Source organism: Rattus norvegicus, chromosome 9 (assembly GCF_021556685.1).
Source record: "Rattus norvegicus strain SHRSP/BbbUtx chromosome 9, alternate assembly SHRSP_T2T, whole genome shotgun sequence".
Classification (NCBI taxonomy): domain Eukaryota; kingdom Metazoa; phylum Chordata; class Mammalia; order Rodentia; family Muridae; genus Rattus; species Rattus norvegicus.
Genome location: NC_141542.1, coordinates 37,968,035 through 37,987,897, shown reverse-complemented (window position 1 = coordinate 37,987,897; position 19,863 = coordinate 37,968,035). Strand labels below are relative to the sequence as shown.

Here is a 19,863-nt window from a genome sequence, read left to right as displayed (position 1 = left end):
TTAAGAACAGAGCTATGATTGTTAGTGCTTTATTTATAAGTGGGCCTGGTCATGTGTTGGAGGTGGAGAGGTTATGTTACATTTAAGAACAACCTTTTGAGGTAAAAGCCCAAAAAGGTTATAATCCCAAATGGGATGGTGTTTAGTGAGGGAATATGGATCTTATGAGCTTCTTCAAACAAACTCTGCCTTGAAGGCAAAGAGTAGATCCATGAGGTCATCAGGTATAAAAAAAACTTTTGACTAGAGAAGGGCAGCCAGAGGGAAGCCATGCCAACAGATTGAGTCTTGACTCTGGTCTTACTTTTTGCTATAAAAGTGAGTCTATGACTATAAGCAGATATTTAAGATGTCATCCTAACAATATGATCTTTGCAGAAAATGATACCGAATAGGCAATTAAAAAAAAACCTGTAGTAGGAATTTTGCTTTGGTAATAATGGGTTATTGACTCTTGATTGCCTTTGAAATGTGATCAAGGAAATTAAAATATTTAATTCAGTATAATTTAATTTACTACAAAGTTCTCAATCATGCCTAAAAGCAATCATAAGCTTGGACCCAGTAAGTAACGATGTGAGAATCTCAGACAAAATAAAATCCTAGCAATGAACGGTTCTGTGGTACTGTTCATATACTATTGATCCCACTTAATGAATAATGTTTTTATGTCACATGGTTGGGGCATTATCTGCTCTTCTGGTCATTCTCATTATTTGAGTGCCTCATCCTATCTTGCCTGATTCCATACAATTTGAGAATAAGGCTGGGTTGGGCAGGAACAGTGTGTTTATTATATTTTGACTAAAATTATTCCTTGACAATTCTATGCATTTTATGCAATCTGGTTGTTCCCACTTCCTCCCATCTCCCACCTCTCCCCGCTTTTCTACACTTCAAGTCACTCACACTCATGTCTTTTTGGTTTTTGTAACTCACTGAGTTTAACCAGGGCCATTTATCAAGTTTGGAACAATGAAGTTGTTCACTTAGACTCTGTCTAAGAATTAAAATAGAAGGTCTATTTCCATGATTATTTTCTTTAAAGGAAACTTCAGATGAACAAGATGCTAAGATTTATAGTCTATACAAATACACCCTTTTCTTTCTCTGCCTCATAGATAATAATAATAATAATAATAATAATAATAATAATAATAATGGACAAGGAATAATGCTGTATTTTCTCTTGTTTTCCTGAGTGACATAAAATATTCAAAAGCAATATGATCTTCTGTTCTTAGGGTCCTACATGGACAGAAGTTTTAGCACTAGTGAGGCTGTTATTGGAAGAAAAAATGGTAAATATATAAACTTATTTTGAATCTATTGTAGTTCAACTGTGAGTGTCACAATTTATAGGCAGATGTCTTGCCATACTGTTAATTATTGTAAATAATTAAGTATACTAAATTTCCTATAATAAAATATAAATATTTTCTTAACTCTTTGAGAATTTCATCCAATGTATTTGAAGCCTATTCATGCCCTAGTTCCTGCTTTCAACTATCTAATTCCATCCCACTCAACTTTGAGATGATTTCTGTTTTTCTTCTTTCCTTATCAAATTGACAGAGTATTAAAATGGTTCCTGATGACCTACTGATGTACCCACAGATCAGAACATTTCTCAACCTTCATCAAAGATACTTAATTTTATTATTAATTAATTAATTAATTAATTAATTTATACTCCAGATTTCATTCCCTTCCTGGCCTACCCCCGAGAGTTCACATCTCATACCTCTTCCCTGCATGACCCTGCACTCACATGCCACCCCCAACCCTATCTCCACATGGATGTCCCCACCCCACCCACCCTACCCATATCACCCACCCCAGAAGACCTCTAAACTTTCTGGGGCCTCCGGTCTCTTGAGGGTTAGGTGTATCTTCTCTGACTGAACCCAGACCCGGGAGTTCTCTGCTGTACATGTGTTGGAGGCCTCATCTCAGCTGGTGTATGCTGCACGGTTGGTGATCCAGTGTCTAAGATATCTCAGGGAACCAAGTTAATGGAGTCTGCTGGTCCTCCTACAGGGTTGCCCTCCTCCTTAGCTTCCTTCAAGCTTTTCTCTAATTCAACAGAGGGGTCATCAGCTTCTGTTCGTTGGTTGGGTACACATATCTGCAGAGATACATAATTTATTAAAATGTACTTTTAGTTGTATGAATGTGCATCATGTTGAACACATGAGTGTCAGTGCTTGTGGCAGCCAGAAGAGGGAGCTAGAGTATCCCTGAGGCAATTATAGGAGGTTGTGAACTGCCCTATATGAGTACTGGGAACTGAACTTTGGTCTTTCTCAAGAATAGTATATTTCTTTAAACCGTTGACCCATCTCCAGTGCCATACTTAGAGTTTATAATGAATATAAGATATACTATATGAGATATATAGAAAATATAGTCTATATAACCAGAGTCTAAGAGTATTGAGCTGTATACATTTTAATTGTCAATTGCTTGCATTTGATTTCTCTTCATTCCAATTAGGTTGGTGGGAAGAGGGAAGTATGATAAGAAACAATGTGATCATCAATGTTTCTGGGGCTGAGGGACTGTCCAGTTCTGAAATGTTGGCACCAGCAGGCATCTACACTTTCAGTCCCACCAGTGCGATTGAGGTAAGAGGTTTGGTTCCACCCGGAGACTCTAAGCTGGTAGCGCACAAGGATTCCTTCCAGCATCAGATATTTGATTTCAATTGTTCAATTGGATACTTGAATTAGTATCAAATTTCTTTATGATTTTTGTGTCAAGTGGGAAATTTAATAGTTGTTCTCAGGATTCCTGTACGAGCTTAGTACAATCCCTATAGGGATCTTAATGAGTTGTACATTGATCCCTTTCTGGTAATACAGACTGAAGTATCTTGTTTTGGATCTCTTGGTCCTGATGCAAATTACTTATTAAATCTCCTGTAGCCCACTATATTCACCTGTCCGTATTTTTAACAAAAGAGGGTTTTACATTGAATCAGGAGGTATTTGAGATATTAAATTTTAGGAACATGATCTTATTTTCATTCCATTATTCAGGGCAACTTAATGCTATGACATTTTAGCTTCCTGGTGAATTTTTTCTTTTTGTCATTAATCACAAATTTGTGAGCGGGATAGCAGAAGCCCATTTCATTTCCCTTTTGTTAGTTATTTTATCCCTTAGTCTTTTTCCAGCAGGGGCTCAGGCCCTTCCTTTTCCAGGATGCTGCTCTGAGCATCTGTGGATGCACAGCCCCACTGTTAGTGTCACAACATTTATGCTCAGTTTCTAAGGAGCATACAGGACAAGCTGCTCTTAATTACCCTCAGTTGAGTAACCCGTAATAAAAGTTGTGGTTCTCTGCTCAAGACTCCTTACACTCTTAATTGTGTCTTTCCGAAGCACAGCACTTACACACCATTTTAGGTGCCTAATAGGGCTGGCTAATAGGCCAGTGACAAAGGAGGCAGAATTTCGTGGACTGTCAGAAACCAAACTCGAGACAAGTTGTGCTTAACTTTTTGGCCACTACAGAGCTTGCTGAACAGCTAGGAAGTCAGCACTGGGGCTTAGAGAGTTGTGGTTTTTAAGACTTCTTGGGCAATACAATCTCATCTTCATTGAAGCATGTAGACAATCAAGGTTTCCCAGCTCACCCTACGTAAGGCTGGAACAACCTTGCCTCCTTGAGTAGGTGTTATATTCCACAGCCATAGAAAAACTGACCCACATTACATGCAGGGTACCAGGGGACCCCCTGGAAAGCAAAGATCACAAAGAGTACATTATCTATATTGGAAGAAGCTGGTTGTGAAAGGTTTCTCCATTAACGTGGAGGTTATGCAACAATATCCATCTGGGTACAATACATTGATGTAGTAATATGGATTGAGCAAAAACCCCTCACTTAAACTGTTAGAAGGTTGTCTAATATTCTTGGAGGGGCATTCAGCTTAGAAAGCACACCTAATTGGCAACAGAAAAAGGGAGCTGAAATCACATACTCGTGCCTCTTTCAGATGACTTTTTTTTCCTATTTGGGTTTTATCCTTGTGAGATCATTTTAGACAAATATGTGTGTATTTGCAATATATGTGTGTATTTATGTATAAAATATGTATTTATGTTTTAAACATATATTTACAAATATATTTGTGTATTTTTATAAATGTATACATATATCCAAATATATAAATTTATATATCCAAATATATAAATGTGTATATATTTCATATATATGCAATATATACACATATATATATATATATATCAGAAAGCAGTGCAATAGAAAGTTCTTCTGTACAGGCAAGAGTGATTCCTTGCCTGTGAAGAATAGTCCCATGTTGGTGACTTTCATGTCCTGCTGTGTGACTAGCTCAGGAGTGGATTGTCCCTCAAGGGAGTGTACTCTAGCTTTATCTGCTCGTATATTACAGTGATTAATTAGGTTTCTCCCTCTTATTTTAAACGTTGTCGTTCTATATGCTTGTGGTTTGTTCTTGTTTGCATACATGAGCAGATGTGTGCATGGACTTGCATGTACAAGCACACATATGTATACTCATGTGTGCGTATGCCTGAAGATTCCAGAGATTTAATAATCTACTTTCTCCCTTTCTTCTTCTCTGCCTTATTTTATGCATGTGGGTTTTGATGTGGAGTCTCTCACTGAACTCAGAGTTAGCTGATTTAGCTGGACTGCTGGCTAGTGAGCTCAGCATCTGTCTGTCTGTTTCTGCACCCTGGGATTGGAGTTGTGGGGGTGCATGGTTATACTCTATGTGGGTGCCGGCCGTCTGATCACAGGGCCTCATATGTACAAAGCAAACACTTAACACACTGAGTTATTTCCTTATCCTTGAAATCTTAAATTTAGAAATAATTTCAGACTCACAAGAAGTTCCAGAGTCTTCCTCCTTTTCTTTCACCCGGCTTCCTCCAATAACCTATCTCTGGTCATTGAATGACATAAAAATAGGTACATATTATTAGTGTAATAATAGTAATCAAGACAAATCCCTCATGCAGACTTGAAGAACATAGTCTAGTCTTCCAGTATGGGCATTCACTCTAGAAATACACACACACACACACAGATACACACACACACACACACACACACACACACACACTCCTCTACATATGAACCTGCCTTTGAAATCCTGGACTTGGTGGTTGAGGAAGATATTTTGAAATTTGGACAATAGTTTTGTGGTGTTATGTCATTTCTTCCTTATTTTAACCCAGAATCTTGAACCAAATTCTTAGCCACAGTGTAGAGAGTTCATCTTTATTTTCAGGAACACCTTTAGAACTCACCTTCAACCTTCAACTCTGTATAGTACAAAGGAATTTTTTCTTTTCTATTTTTTCTTAACTTTTCCTATGTGCAATTTGTCTGCTCTCTCCCTATTCAGGCAGAGGCCAAGTTTTTCTGAAAACGAAAGGGCGTACTGCACCTTTATCAGTGAGCACCTTTGTAGCATCTTGTTGGAGTCTACACGTGCATGGTCACCTACCTGCTCTCCCATGTGAAACATTGCTTTGATTTCTAAGAACACATTGGTGGTTGTGTCTCCATGCATCTCTCTAGCTTCTGCTGTCTGTTCTACATCTTTCTTCTCTCAGCAGCTCTGGCATTGGTAATCTGTCTTTCATTCCTTTTATTTGAAATAATATTCACGAACCCACTCCCCCATTCCCTCGTGTTGGAAAGACTACATGCAGGCAACAGGAGACAGTTCACTCCCAGTGCTTCAGACTGTCCCATATCTATATAGGTTGGAGTCATCCTATGAGCACAGAGTTACTTAGGAGAGTCCATGGGAAAAGGGATCTGATGGTGACATCCATTTGATTTGAGGGAATTTGTTCTGGTTTGTTAATTTCGTAAGGAATTCCGTTTTAAAGGACCCAACCTCCATTCTCTGGCTCTGAACACTCAATAAGTAATGCATATTTAAGAGCTGCCTGAAGGGTTAAGTCACCCTCCCTCCTCCTTCTTCTTCCAGTCACTACAGATGCACACACCCTCAAGGAGCTGGCTTTACTTGGGCAGTTAATTTCTCTCTGGGATTTCTCTTGCTTGAATGTCCATAACACATTGACTTCCGCAAAGAATTGATTTCCACACAAAATTCCCTGCTTGCCTTAAACCCTTCCCTGCAAGCCTCTGACTGCTTGCATAAGTATGTGGTTTCTTCATGAATTCTTTGTAGAGTAACCAATTGGAAGTGAGAGAACGGGCTGGGCAGTAATGTGACCGGGCTGCTAATGTTCTTCTTTTATAAGAAAAGGGAGTCTAACTGGCTAACGCAGGGCCAAAGATGCAATATTCCTTCCGACTATAAATGCACTTGGTGAGTGTTTGTACGTGATCACTCACATGTTCCATAAATATTAGTCTCGCTGAGGCTGGTGATTCAGCAAACACTCTCATTTGTTCAAAATGCATGCTTTCCAAACACTGGTGCTGTCAGTGGTAAGGAAGGGGGAGGAAGTCTCCGGAATATCTGAACTTTCAGAAGATTCCTTCTCATAAAGTCTTGGTCATGAGCTAGCACACATTGGTAATAAAACTGATGTACGTTTTAAACTGAGTGTTGCACTGTCAGTCTCTGGTGTGCATTCTCATTATTTGTGCACTTGCAGAAAAGGTAGGTATTTAAGAGTGATCAATGTGTGTGTGTGTGTGTGTGTGTGTGTGTGTGTGTGTGTGTGTGTGTACACTATATTTAAAGAAAAGGGGAGATTGATACCTTGTTTCATTCCTAATCTTAGAGGAAATGCTTTCAGTTTTTCCTCATTTAATAGATCATTGATGTGTATGTACATTTGAATAGGTGTGTGTGTGTGTGTGTGTGTGTGCATGTGTGTGTGTGTGTGTATGTGTGTGTGTGTGTGTGTATGTATGTAGGCCAAACCTTGAGGTCAGATGTCTTCTTCAGTATATATCTAACTAATTTGTTTGAAATATTAAATTTTATTTATTGCATGTATGTGTGCATGTGTGTGAATGCACATGCATACATGTGTGCACAAATGCATGTGCTAAGACCCACAAATAAAAGTGAGAAGACAACTTTTAGGAATAGGTTCTTTTCTTCTACCATGTGTGCTCCAGAGGTGAAACTCAGGTCAACTTTCTGGCCCTCTGTGTTACTTGTCCAAGTACGGTACTCACTGATTTTGGAGCACATCCATTCAGTTGATACTTGGCCAACAAACCCTAGTGAAACTCTTGACTCTACACGCAGCACTAGGAATACAAACAGCATAAGGAGCTATGTAAGGCTCTTTACATGGGAGCTGGGGATCTGAGCTTCTGACCTTGCATGGAAGAACTCTACTAATCACACCATCTTTCTGCCTCTAGAGCTTTCTTCTTTGAACCCCAGGTCTTAGGTACTTGTGGATCATGGTTGCCTTACTGGTGGTGGCAGAGGCAGTCACTAGATGTCCTGGAAGATGGACATCCATATGATATTTGCTGGCAAAGGTTTCCTTTTATATCCCCTATTGGCAGTAAGTGCTATGGTCTGTCATTGTTTTGGACAAATATACTGAGCACTTACATTCACCTCCTGAGAGATAAGGATTCTTTCTGAGGCTGAGAATTATTAATGTATTTTTTTTTGTTAGCACAGGACTGAAATTGCTAGGTAACATTCTCATTGAGAATGCTTAGTGCCAGAGTTGATTATTTGGAAAAGATGGATATATTCCATGTAGACTAGTAAAACACTCCTCATTATAATTAATTGCATTTTCATCAATATAGGATGGTGGGAGGTGGATGTAAATTACTTGGATAATACCTGGTAGGCTATTGAGTAGGCTTTCTTAACTGTGGTCCTTGGGGTATTCACCCCAGGTTGCAGGTTTCTTCTCCATACCAGTCTTTTGAATACCAACTTTCCTCTGCCCTGTGAAGTGTAATAAAAAAGTGTTTCCAGATATTTCCACATATTTCACAAAATTATCCTTGGTCTGTGTTCTCTAGACTATGATCCCCTAAAATCAATGATGTCTTAGAGAAGGCTCAGAGTTCCTGAAGTCCTGTGGCCTCTTGAACAGCAATTCACCTTTGTGCACCACAATAAATAGACATTTATAAGTGGCATTTTCTGAATGCTGTGTGGTAAGAGAAATGTGATTAGAATTGCAAATGACCTCAGGAAATGGAAGAACTGTTTGGAATCTCAAATAATCAAACTTAGTGAAGAGAGACCAGGCCAACAAGTTCACTTGGGAAGAAAACATTCTGTAACTGTGGAAAACCAGGATAGACTATTTACAAGCAGTTAGGGTAAAGAGGCTTTGGGGCCCACAATAAATACCAAATTAAGTTAAGTAAACAGCAGGATGATTGTGTCAGCATGTGTTAGCTCTCTGACCAGGTCCTGTGGTCAGCCTTTCAGACTCAGGGAAAGTCGGCCCAGATTGGCTCTGCAACAGACTGAAGCCCTCTGAGGAAGGCGAATTCCTTCACCACTAAAGGCTTTGTGTGTGTGTGTTTTGTGGACCATGAGGCAAAGCCAAAGAATAGGATCTTTAAGCTCCACCTCTTGCAGATACATGCTGATACATGTCAGATGTCAATGTGTCATCCTGGCTCAAGGCTTAATTGGACCCCAAATTATGCTTTAATTGGATAATAAACGTTAATCAAAGTGTTGCTGTAGAGTGACTGAAACCATTAGATAAAGCAAACTTATTCAACCTAAAGAAAATAAGGAATAGCATAAGTACCATAGGGGCTCTGAAGAGTGCTCCAAAATCTCAGAAGAAAGAGGTTTACAAAGGTAGAACATATTCCATTGTGACAGATCCAGCTAAAATATACAGCAAAACAACTTGGTTGTATTCACAGAGCTGAAGAACCATATTCATAGCTAATCAGAAGCTTTCATTATCCCCCTATAAAGCTCTCATACTCATTGTCACCCCCTCCGCCATTGTCTTCTTATCTCCAGACAACCACTAGTCTACTTAAAGATTTTCCTTAAGAAAATGTACAGTCCATGCCAGGCTGTGATAGAGTGGTCGCTCCATCCCACATTCTCAACAACAGTATGTTTTAATCCATATTTTATCTTCCAAATAGTGGAGAAAGGAATGCGGCTGCTCTGAGGTGTGACACTGTATCCCTGAGAGAGGACTCAGGTACAATTTTGGACAGGACAAATAGAAACACCCTCTGGGTAGTCCATTGATTTTTGCTTCCCGCAGTGAGGATTTGATTGCAAATTCAGAGTCCAACAATCAACAGAAATTTATCAGGAATGAGGGAAGAAGGAAGTGAGTGTACTATGGCAAGACAATTCATGGGTCAAGAAGATAGGCTCGCTGTCCCCCTCCCCATCCCAATCTCTAAATGCTTCTTGGTTCTGTCACATAGGAGTGAGGTCTCTCAGGATCATCTTAGTCACTATGATTGCTGTGAAGAGACACTATGACCCAGACAGCCTATAACAGGAAGCACTTAATTGAGCCTTCGTTACAATGTCAGAGGCTTATTTCATGATCATGATAGGAGGGAACATGGCAGCAGACAGGCAGGCAGGGCACTGGGGCAGTAGCCGGGAGATTGCATCCTGATTTGGAGGGAGGAGGCAGAAAGAGGGGACAAAAATAGGCCACGAGATTTTTGAAACTTCAAAGTCCTTCCAAAACAGTATACCCATTAGGAACCAAACATTCAAATATATGAGCCTATGGAGGCCATTCTTACTCAAACCACCACAGTTGAATTTTGAATTTTTATATTGTCTTCTCATTTTAACTTGTTGGTAATAAGTACAGGTGTTTGCAAATATTTGGTAGAGGGAGTTAGATATATATGAACATACATATATAAAGACACACACACAACACACATACCACACATACATGCATACATGCACACACGTGTGCAAGTGTGCATGTGAACATGCACACACACAGGATTAGATCTTTCAGGGAGTCATTACTTTTAACTCTGTCTTAGTGTGTATTACACAGCAATGAAAATCTTGTAAATACTTCATAGAGTTTTTTTTAAGATAACTTAATTATACTTCTGTTTGATCAGAACTGAATTTCTAATTCTATTGGAATAGCAGTCCCTGGAGAAGCTAGATTTCATAAAAATACATAAAATATTCAATTATTTAGTGTACCCTATGAAGAAATATTGAGGTAATTTAGTAATTTGAGAACAAAAGTGTATTGAAGAGATGGAGCTTGTAGTTGAACTCAGCTGACATGTGTCAGAGCTAAGGATAGACAAGGGAGAAGAGTGCAGACTTGACTATCTCTTTGGAAAGCTACTGTGTCTCTTGGTATGTACCAATATGGACTGCCTAAATGACTCTAACCTCTTATTAGGTGTCAAAGGAAACCTTCTGTCTTAGGGTTTCTCTTGCTGTGATAAAACACCATGACCAGAAGGCACTTGGGGATAAAAAGGATTTATTTCAGCTTACAGCATTAGTCTGTCACTGAGGGAATTCAGGGCAGGGATATGAGCAGGGTAGGAACCTGGAGGAAGCAACTGCAACAGAGGCCATGGAAGAGTAATGCTTACTGATTTGCTTCCCATAGCTTGCTCAGCATGCTTTCTTAAAGCAGCTAGGACCACCTTCCAGGGGAGGAACCACCCCCTGTAAACTGGGTTCACTCACATCAACCACTCATCAAGAAAATACACTACTGACTTGCCTACTGGCCGATCTTGTGGCAACATTTTCTCAATCCAGAGTCCCTCCTTCCAAAATGACTCTAATTTGTTAACATAAAACTAACTAGGGCACGTTTTCACCGTGGAATCTTCAAGAAGGATTTAAAGCCGATTGGCTAGTTATTGAGATGAGCCATTTATAGCGTAGCCAAGTTGTCTCCAGTTTGGGAAGTGGTGGGTCAGTGGTGGGCGGGGAGACCCTGTGGTGAGCTCTGGAACAACTGAGTCCACCATACACGAAAAGAATCAAACAAGAAAGTAGAAAGTGCCAATAAAGTTCCCTTTTCCCCCCACAACAACCTCAGCATGTATAATATAACTATTTTTCAAACTCCCCTTAAATTCTGTAGGGCAACAGAGTGTGTGCAGCTGGTTATGGCTATGTTCTCCACCTTGTGACCAGCCAAACAGTGCAAGCTCCACTACTCTCATTCAACTGGAATACTGCACATTCTTGTACAAGGTAACACCGGGAAGACAGACCTACGTTTTGCACGCAATGCTTGTGGTTTAGCGATTGCAGCTTTTGTGCAGAAAAAGGGTGCATGATTCTTGGAATTTGTCCGAGATCTGGCAGTGCTACACTATATTGTTTATAGCCATGTTATTGGGGTGTTCTTGCCATGAAATCGCTTTATATACCTAACATATAAAACTTGATGAGCTTGGAGATAAGTGTATATCCGTGAAGTCAACTCTACAGTTTGCACCAACATTCATCACCTCAGAAATTTTCCCGTTAGTCTGCTCATGAATATGCTAATTATTGTAAAATGCAAATTAGGTATCCAATGAGATCTTGTTGGTTATAGGTATTGTGCTGTAGAGTGTACTTCTAGGACCTACTCATCTTACACATTCAAAATGATATTGCTTTGTACTTACTTGGTCCAGTTGCCCTCCAGACAGTCCTTATACCTTATACTCTCTGCTCCTGAAATTTAGATCCATTAGATTTCTGATATAAGTAGTTTCGTTTCTGGTTCTGGTTAATATCACTCAGTACAATATCTTGTGAATTTATCAACATTACCAAAAGAAGCATGGATTTATCATTTCAAGGCTCAATTATATTCCATCATAAGTATATATGACATTTTCCCCACTCATTCATCTACTAATGGACATCAAAGATTCTTTTTTAACTACCTATTATGAGTAGCTATGTTAAACATGTTGGTTATACTTTTTTATGGGGTATAGAGGAAAAAGGAGTCACTTCAGAAGTCAGAGGGACCAAGTATACCTTCAGTAGCTAAAGAAAATTCAGTGAAAATATAAATTGAATTTCAAAGGGGTTGGTAGCAGCTTGCAATACTGAATCCTAGGGAGGCTTGTGGGCCAGGATGTGAGTGGAGAGATCAGTGTTGGGGGAGGGACTCTTTCTGTCTTGTGCTGAACGATAAGAGACTTGTCTCAGGTTTCTCCAAACACAGAGGGTAAGAGCATCAGATGCTAAGAGAAAATACTTAAAAATGGTAGCGTAGAGAATTTAAGAAGGCAAATAGTGTTGTTTCCCGGGTCAGCCAGGCCCTGACTCAGATCCTAACATGCATCGACTAGGTGTGATCTTTTAAAGGAGTGTGGTTCTAATTTGTAACATGGGAACAAATCTGCATTGAAGATTTGCTCTCAAGGTTAGAGATGACCTTGGACATACCTAGGAACAGCAGGAACCAAGTAACTGGTAGCTGAAGAACTGGTGATCATAGAAAGGTATGGTATGTATAGAAGTGTATAGAAATGTATACAGACCCGGGGGAAATGATCAGAGTGCAAGGTAATGAACTGCTGCTGAAGAAGTGCTGGCTTAGCCAGGGAGTAGTGTACATGTGTTGAAGCTAGCACCCAGTAGTCCTTGTCACTCTTAGAATGTGACAGAAGAAAGGACTCAGACAAGATCAAGCTAACAGAAGAGTAAGGATAGACGTACGAAAGCTGAGGCAGTGAGACATGCTGGGTTTACTCTACTGAAGGAAATGAATTTAGAAGGGTTGATGGAGTATCTGGGAACATGACTACATGTTTATAGTTAAATGCAGGAACAGGTCACAGCTTATAGATAGAAAAGTCTGAGAGATGAGCAGTGTCCATCTCAGAGGAGGGGCCCAGGTATTACTTGTCCATTATCCCAAATTTTCATGAGTTTTATATCTGACAAGGTATAAACATATAGTCTATAGGAGATATCCAAACAACTCGAGACAGTACCATTCTGAATAACCCAACTTTATACTGGAAAATAGACCTAAAACTGGAGAGGATGTTATAAATTCTTACTATAATTGTAATATTTGAGAATATAATTATAAATATTTGAGGAGATAGATACTTATATCCTAATTTTAACACCACACGATATGGTTATAAATTGAAATGTCACACATACATCTGTAAAGATATTCCATACCTATGTGTCAATTTTTAAAATTGCATAAACTCCCCTTTAATTCCAGTGGGGAAAATGTTGATTAATTTACTTTCACTCTTGGCTTTGGTTTCTAGATATGGTCTCCTTGTATATCCTGAATTTCAACCGCCTTGGAATAATGACACTGGCTTCACTCTGTTTCAAAACTTCATGGTTTGGGGAAGTGCTGGTGGTGCCCAGGTATGCTTTTATTTAGCATGCATATAGTACATATAGTAAACATGTCTTTGTTTTCCAGAGGTAGATTAATCCATCACTCTAGCCAAAGCTTGATGAGGAAGAGACCACTGTAATGTTATCGCAATTAGTGACAATGGTGTGTGTGTGTGTGTGTGTGTGTGTGTGTGTGTGTGTGTGTGTGGTGTTGAATGAATGAATCCTGCATCAGAGGTCATCTTCTCCATGGGTTCCTCCAACAGCCTAATAGAGAACAGGATTTTAGGGACATATACAGTCAGGAGGTGTCAACTATAGTTGACTATAGGCTCATCAATACTTCCCTTTCCATTCCTACTTATGATCAATAAATGAAGAATCAGAAAAGTAAAGACGTTGTCAGATACCACATACTTGGATTAGGAACACAATCAATTGTAGTGTACAGACATAAATATGTATGTGGTAGCATAATAGCCTGAATAATGAGTCCTTTAGTCCTAAGAAAATATGGCTCCCCAATGAAACACAATTTCAGTTCTAGCTTTCATTTAGTTTAATCCATGCATTTGATTTTCTATTTTGTTCTCAAAAGCAAAAAGTAGATTCATGTTTGCTTCTTTAGTTTTTATCATCACAGTGACTTTTTAAAAAAGGAATTTTGTTGGCTTGCTCTTGGTTAGGAGCAATTAAAACTACCCAGGATCACCAAATGCTACAAAGAGAAACCTGCATGCATTCAATCTCTGCTATTTAGAAATCTGCAGCCTAGAATGATACACAGATTAGGGAATATGTTTGTAGAGCATTTAGAGACTAGAACAAAATTAAAAAAAATCACAGCTAAACATTCAAGTTCCCAGTAAAGGAAAGACAATTTTGAATGAAGAAAGCCTAAAATTCATGATTGAGATAGCTAGCCAAACCAATCATGTTTAATATTTTGTTTAATTTAGTTTTTTAAAACTTTTATGCACTGGGGAATACTTTCTCAAGTCTTATAGATAAGAATTATTGTTTTGGACCGAATTTCTGTGATAAATAATAGTTTAAAAACATTATTTCCATCAAGTTTCATAAATACAGTATTTTTCTATAATAAAACTGAATATTGTGCTCATACCTCAAAGAGGTATACTTTGCTAGTATATAACTTAAAACCAGAGATTTGCTAGCTAGGACGTGGTGTTACTGTTTTTGAATATGTTTGCAAATCAGTTGGTTGTGGGTCCCTGCTACTAGGTTGTAATTGTTGTCAAGTCAGTTCAGGTCTTAGCTGTTTCACACTACCAGATCTGTCTTTAAAGAGGTGTTATTACAAACTGTCTACATGCAGCACATTAGGAAACTCATGCATTAGTACCTCATTAGAACACTTTCAAGCATGAATGCAAGTATGATTTGATGAACAAGGGACGACCATTAGGTTAGCTCTTGGTCCTCTGTTTAAAGACAGTGAACCTCAAGCCTAGTGAAGTTAATGATCAGTTTATTCAAGATCACCTTGTGAATATAAGGGGAAGGTGGGTAGTGAGAACATTCCAGAAGAATGGCATGCTTTTCAACCCAACTAAGCTCTGTTACTCCGTCATCCCTCTGTAGAGGTACTAGCCCACGTTTTCATAAATACATGTGCACATGTTGCATGCACGCACAAGGAATCTGTAGACATGTTGAATTATGGATTTTATATTTGTAACCTTCAGACTAGCTCTGCTGATGCTGTATTAAAATGTGAAACATTTACATTTTTAATGTTATGCTCCTGTGAATGAACTGTGCACTTTTGGGGACTGTAAGATTGTTTTAAATATGTGGACAGCTCACATTGACCTTTTAATGTATTGCCTGTTGGAGGAGAAATGTAATTTCCAAAGGGATTTGTTACCTCCTTTGTCTGTAGTAATATTGATAGACAAAGCCTGTTTAAATATGCCAATGTGCTTATTTACTAATTTATATTTAATCGATAATTGAAGAGGTCTTAAGTCTATGAGGAAAGCCAATCCTTAGACCTTTGTCATAACATAGGATGCTATTTTATAGATTTTTAGAAGTAACAATCTGCACCTGAGAAACTTCCAAGTTTATGCATGCAGAGACTTTGGGATTGACATTTTGGAAAGTGACACGAACACTTTGGTTACTGACAGCTTCTTACTAGGTCACTTCACCCACGAGGTAGGTACTTTCCTGAGGTATTTTGGGGCTGTCCATCAAGGCTTCATCATGTATACTGGGCTCCTGATGACCTAGTACATAATTATAATAGAAATTTGTAGTAAACAATAATAAAAGGAAAGCATAGCATTTGGTTTGTTTTTTTCCAGCTCCTGTCGGCCTGCACTTCTTTGCTTCATCCATCTTGTCTAATTGGGTGGCTGTATGGGCCACATGTGGGGCAGGCTCTGAATGGGTGTTCCTTCAGTCTCTGTTTTAATCTTTGCCTCTCTATTCCCTGCCAAGGGTATTCTTGTTCCCCTTTTAAAGAAGGAGTGAAGCATTCACATTTTGATCATCCGTCTTGAGTTTCATGTGTTCTAGGCATCTAGGGTAATTCAAGCATTTGGGCTAATAGCCACTTATCAATGAGTGCATACCATGTGTGTTTTTCTGTGATTGGGTTACCTCACTCAGGATGATATTTTCCAGTTCCAACCATTTGCCTACGAATTTCATAAAGTCATTGTTTTTGATAGCTGAGTAATATTCCATTGTGTAGATGTACCACATTTTCTGTATCCATTCCTCTGTTGAAGGGCATCTGGGTTCTTTCCAGCTTCTGGCTATTATAAATAAGGCTGCGATGAACATAGTGGAGCACGTGTCTTTTTTATATGTTGGGGCATCTTTTGGGTATATGCCCAAGAGAGGTATAGCTGGATCCTCAGGCAGTTCAATGTCCAATTTTCTGAGGAACCTCCAGACTGATTTCCAGAATGGTTTTACCAGTTGTTATAGTGATGATACTAATCATATTATTCAAGTACTCTGGGTTGCAGGTATTGAATTCAGGTAAATTGTAAGTTGGTACTAATCTGATGAATTCTTATTTGATTTAGATGTGGGTTTTCAATATATGCAAATTCATTATTATACCAAGAATTTAAGTTGACTGCCATGGCTCACACCTAGAATCCCAGCAATGCGGAGTTGAGACAGGAGATTTGACACCATGTTGCGGTACAAAATGAAATTATCTCCAAACCAAAAGCGAACAAATTACTTTCCATCTTAATGATTTAGTTTCATTTTCTAGTTAAAATTTCTCAAAGATTGTGAATAGTACAAAACCATACTGTCTCTCTTCAGTGATCTTCTAAGCTTTGTTATCAGATTTATTCATCATTGCCCCATCTAGCAGGTCACCCCAAAGAGGGTATCTCAGGCTATATAGATTTGTATAGTTTGTTATCTTGTGATGATATTTTGTTTGATGTGTTTTCTGATTGCCTGTCTGGAACTCAGGAAAATATGGTGGCTTTGTATTGCCTGGTAGGTAGTGCTTCTGAGTCACAGCTCGGTATGATCCTCGGGGAAGGCTGGGTTCCCAGATAGAATATGTTTCTAGCTTATGGGGAGCCTACAGAAAGGAATGAGGATGCTCTAGAGGGTTAGGGATGGGGTTGAAAGGGCCCACAGAAGGGAGGAAAGCTGCGTCTTCCTTGAGGGTCTGTGAACTCCCCAGGAAGGGGAAGAAGAAAGGAAAGATGGGCTCCTGTAGATGGTCTGCTACAAGTCTGAGGATGTGACTAGGAATTGGAAATAGAAGCGAGGAAGAAGAGTAATTGCCTACTTCATTCCCTGGCTAGCTGACCCCGTGGGTTTCCATGGAGAGAGTGCCTCGAGGGTTGGTGTCTGAGACAAAAAAAAAGTGTGTGATAAGATTTCAGATGTGCCTGCATAGCCCTTCAACCAATATGGGTTCCTATATTATAAATCTCAGACTACAGATGGGTTCACCTGCCTAGCACACTCCAAGGAACCTTGTGAGTTCTTTTGCATTGCCATGACCAAAATATATGACACAAACAACATAGGGAGGAAAGATACATGTTGGCTCACAGTTTCATGGACTCCTGTCCTTCATGGTGGGGGGAAATAAACAGTGGCCAGAAATTATGATAGATGTTTCTTCTATCATAGTACACAAACAGGTATGTGATAGGATCCAGGGGGTGGGTACATGTTCGGAGTTCTTCCTCTAAAGACCCACTTCTGCCTATAGATGTATAGTTTCCTACATCTCCTCAAGGTTCCATAGCCTGTGAAAATGCTGCCGCTCACCACAAAACAAGTATCAGAATGCTAGACCATGAAGAATATTTCATATTCAAGACATGACACATCCGAGTATAATTAAAACATACTTCTGAGAAAGAACTGGAAGAGCTTGAAGGGGCTCGAGACCCCTTATGAACAACAATGCCAAGCAACCAGAGCTTCCAGGGACTAAGCCACTACCTAAAGACTATACATGGACTGACCCTGGACTCTGACCTCATAGGTAGCAATGAATATCCTAGTAAGAGCGCCAGTGGAAGGGGAAGCCCTTGGTTCTACTAAGACTGAACCCCCAGTGAACGTGATTGTTGGGGGGAGGGCGGCAATGGGGGGAGGATGGGGAGGGGAACACCCATAAAGAAGGGGAGGGGGAGGGATTATGGGGATGTTTGCCCGGAAACCGGGAAAGGGAATAACACTCGAAATGTAAGTAAGAAATACTCAAGTTAATAAAAAAAACATACTTCTGGGGTTAGCAGGACCATTTTCCCTTAAGGAAGTTTTCAAGCATCCCTGGCTTCATAGGCTTCAGACTTTCAGTAACTTCACATGTTCTTATGTCTGAACCACACAAATATTAGCAATAACATTCTTATTACTCACCTTTCTTGTGGCTGTGGCTAATGTCTGAATGGATCTGTTTTGGCTAACATGTGGGAAGGTATGTGAGACAGTTGCTCACATGTATATAAAGTCAGGATGCAGGGCCATGGATAAATGTCTGTGCTCAGCTTGCTTTTTCATTTTTCCCCAAGCCCAGGACTCTATCTCCTATTCAGGGTTAAGGTTAAGGCTTTCCATCCCAGGTAACCTAATTTAGCTAATCCCTACCAACCATCCTCAGAGCCATGTCTTCTAGGTGATTGTAGATCCTGTCAACCTGATGATGCACTGTGGACCATCTGGAGGAATCCCTGCGGTGCTATCTGGCAGGACTGAAGTGGATACTATTGCTTTGGTTCTCTTTTCCCCAAGGACCTAACATTTGATTATGTCCTCTCCTAGATGTCCTTTGGTTTGGAGAGGCTTTGGTTTGTTGAGAAAGAGGTTGGAGCAAAGTTCTAGGAGTGAGAGCGTGGTGTGTGGGGAGTGCGGGAAATTCATCTTATTTTCCCCTACATGGGAGGCAACACCATGAATTTCAGTCTTCAACAGAAAGAGAGTCCCTGCAGTTCTCCTAAAACATAGTTCCTTATTCTTTAACAAAGTTTAAACTAGTGTTAATAAATTAAAAGAGAAATTGCTTGTCACTCCGGGTCAGCTTTGTTTTATGCCTGTTTCATATTGTCGTCTGTGCTGTAATTCATGCTTTTGATACCATTTCTGATGCACAAAGTTGGCTGCTTGTAAATATCTTATAAAGAGTTCAATTGCAAATAAACTATTGTGGCCGTTAAGGCTTGCAGAATTCTTGGGATCCATGGGGAGAATATTCATTTCAGTTTGTTCTTGAATGTGTTTAGAAGAGGTTCATGTGATAATTGACCCTTGTACTTACATTGGAGATTATCCACAAACATATCACAATTTAAAATTTTTAAACAGTATTTAAATTATTTTCTTACTGAGCTACACTTTCTTTTATATAGTACTCAATTTTATAATTCTCCTTTGAAACATCTTTTTTTCCTGCAGTTTTCCTTTCCCATGAGAGTTCTGTAGATTTAAAATATGACTTGTCTCTCCAGCCCTTCAGTGTTTCTAGAGGGGATGCTGCTAGGTCAATAGACCCTAAGTCCAGTGATGACCTTTAAAGTATATACTAACACATGATGCCCACTAAGCCGAGTAACTGTCTTGGCAAATTAATGTTTTACTCTCTTAATTGATGCTAACTAGACATCGTAATTAGTGGAAGAGTGACATAAGTTAAGATGTAAATTATGACCAAAGGATACTTACCATGAGACAATAAAATATAATCACACCCCCGAGGTTATTTACGAGAATTCCAGTCTAGCCAACAGCCTTGGAGACTCTTTAACAAATGCAGCCCAAGAGCTTACTGATAAAGCCACCTCCTGAGCAGGTTTGTTCTAGAGAACTCTAGATAAGTATCATTCACCTAAATAATAAAACCTTTCAATTTTATATCTAACTACTACCTTGATGATGATATTGTTTCGACTGAATTAACAAGCAAAATCAAATGGAGAGGTCCACTGACTTTAGAAATGCTGGCCCCACATTCATGCTGAGTGTGAGAGATAGGGCAGGCTTGTAATGCTTCACGCTTACGATCACGTTCTATTGATTACATGTGGGACGAAGCTTCAGTGGGAAACAT

General features: G+C 39.3%; 1 protein-coding gene across 1 annotated transcript in view; it reads left to right on the top strand.

The window, feature by feature from the left end:
• The window catches only part of Pkhd1 (PKHD1 ciliary IPT domain containing fibrocystin/polyductin), a 490,001-nt gene that overhangs the window by 214,854 nt on the left and 255,284 nt on the right, over positions 1-19,863 (top strand). Inside the window, exons 42-46 of the mRNA XM_087568149.1 lie at positions 1,245-1,301; positions 2,497-2,627; positions 11,056-11,168; positions 13,211-13,316; positions 15,339-15,473. Of these exons, the coding sequence (XP_087424275.1) occupies positions 1,245-1,301; positions 2,497-2,627; positions 11,056-11,168; positions 13,211-13,316; positions 15,339-15,473 (542 nt within the window). The remainder of the gene's footprint in view (positions 1-1,244; positions 1,302-2,496; positions 2,628-11,055; positions 11,169-13,210; positions 13,317-15,338; positions 15,474-19,863) is intronic.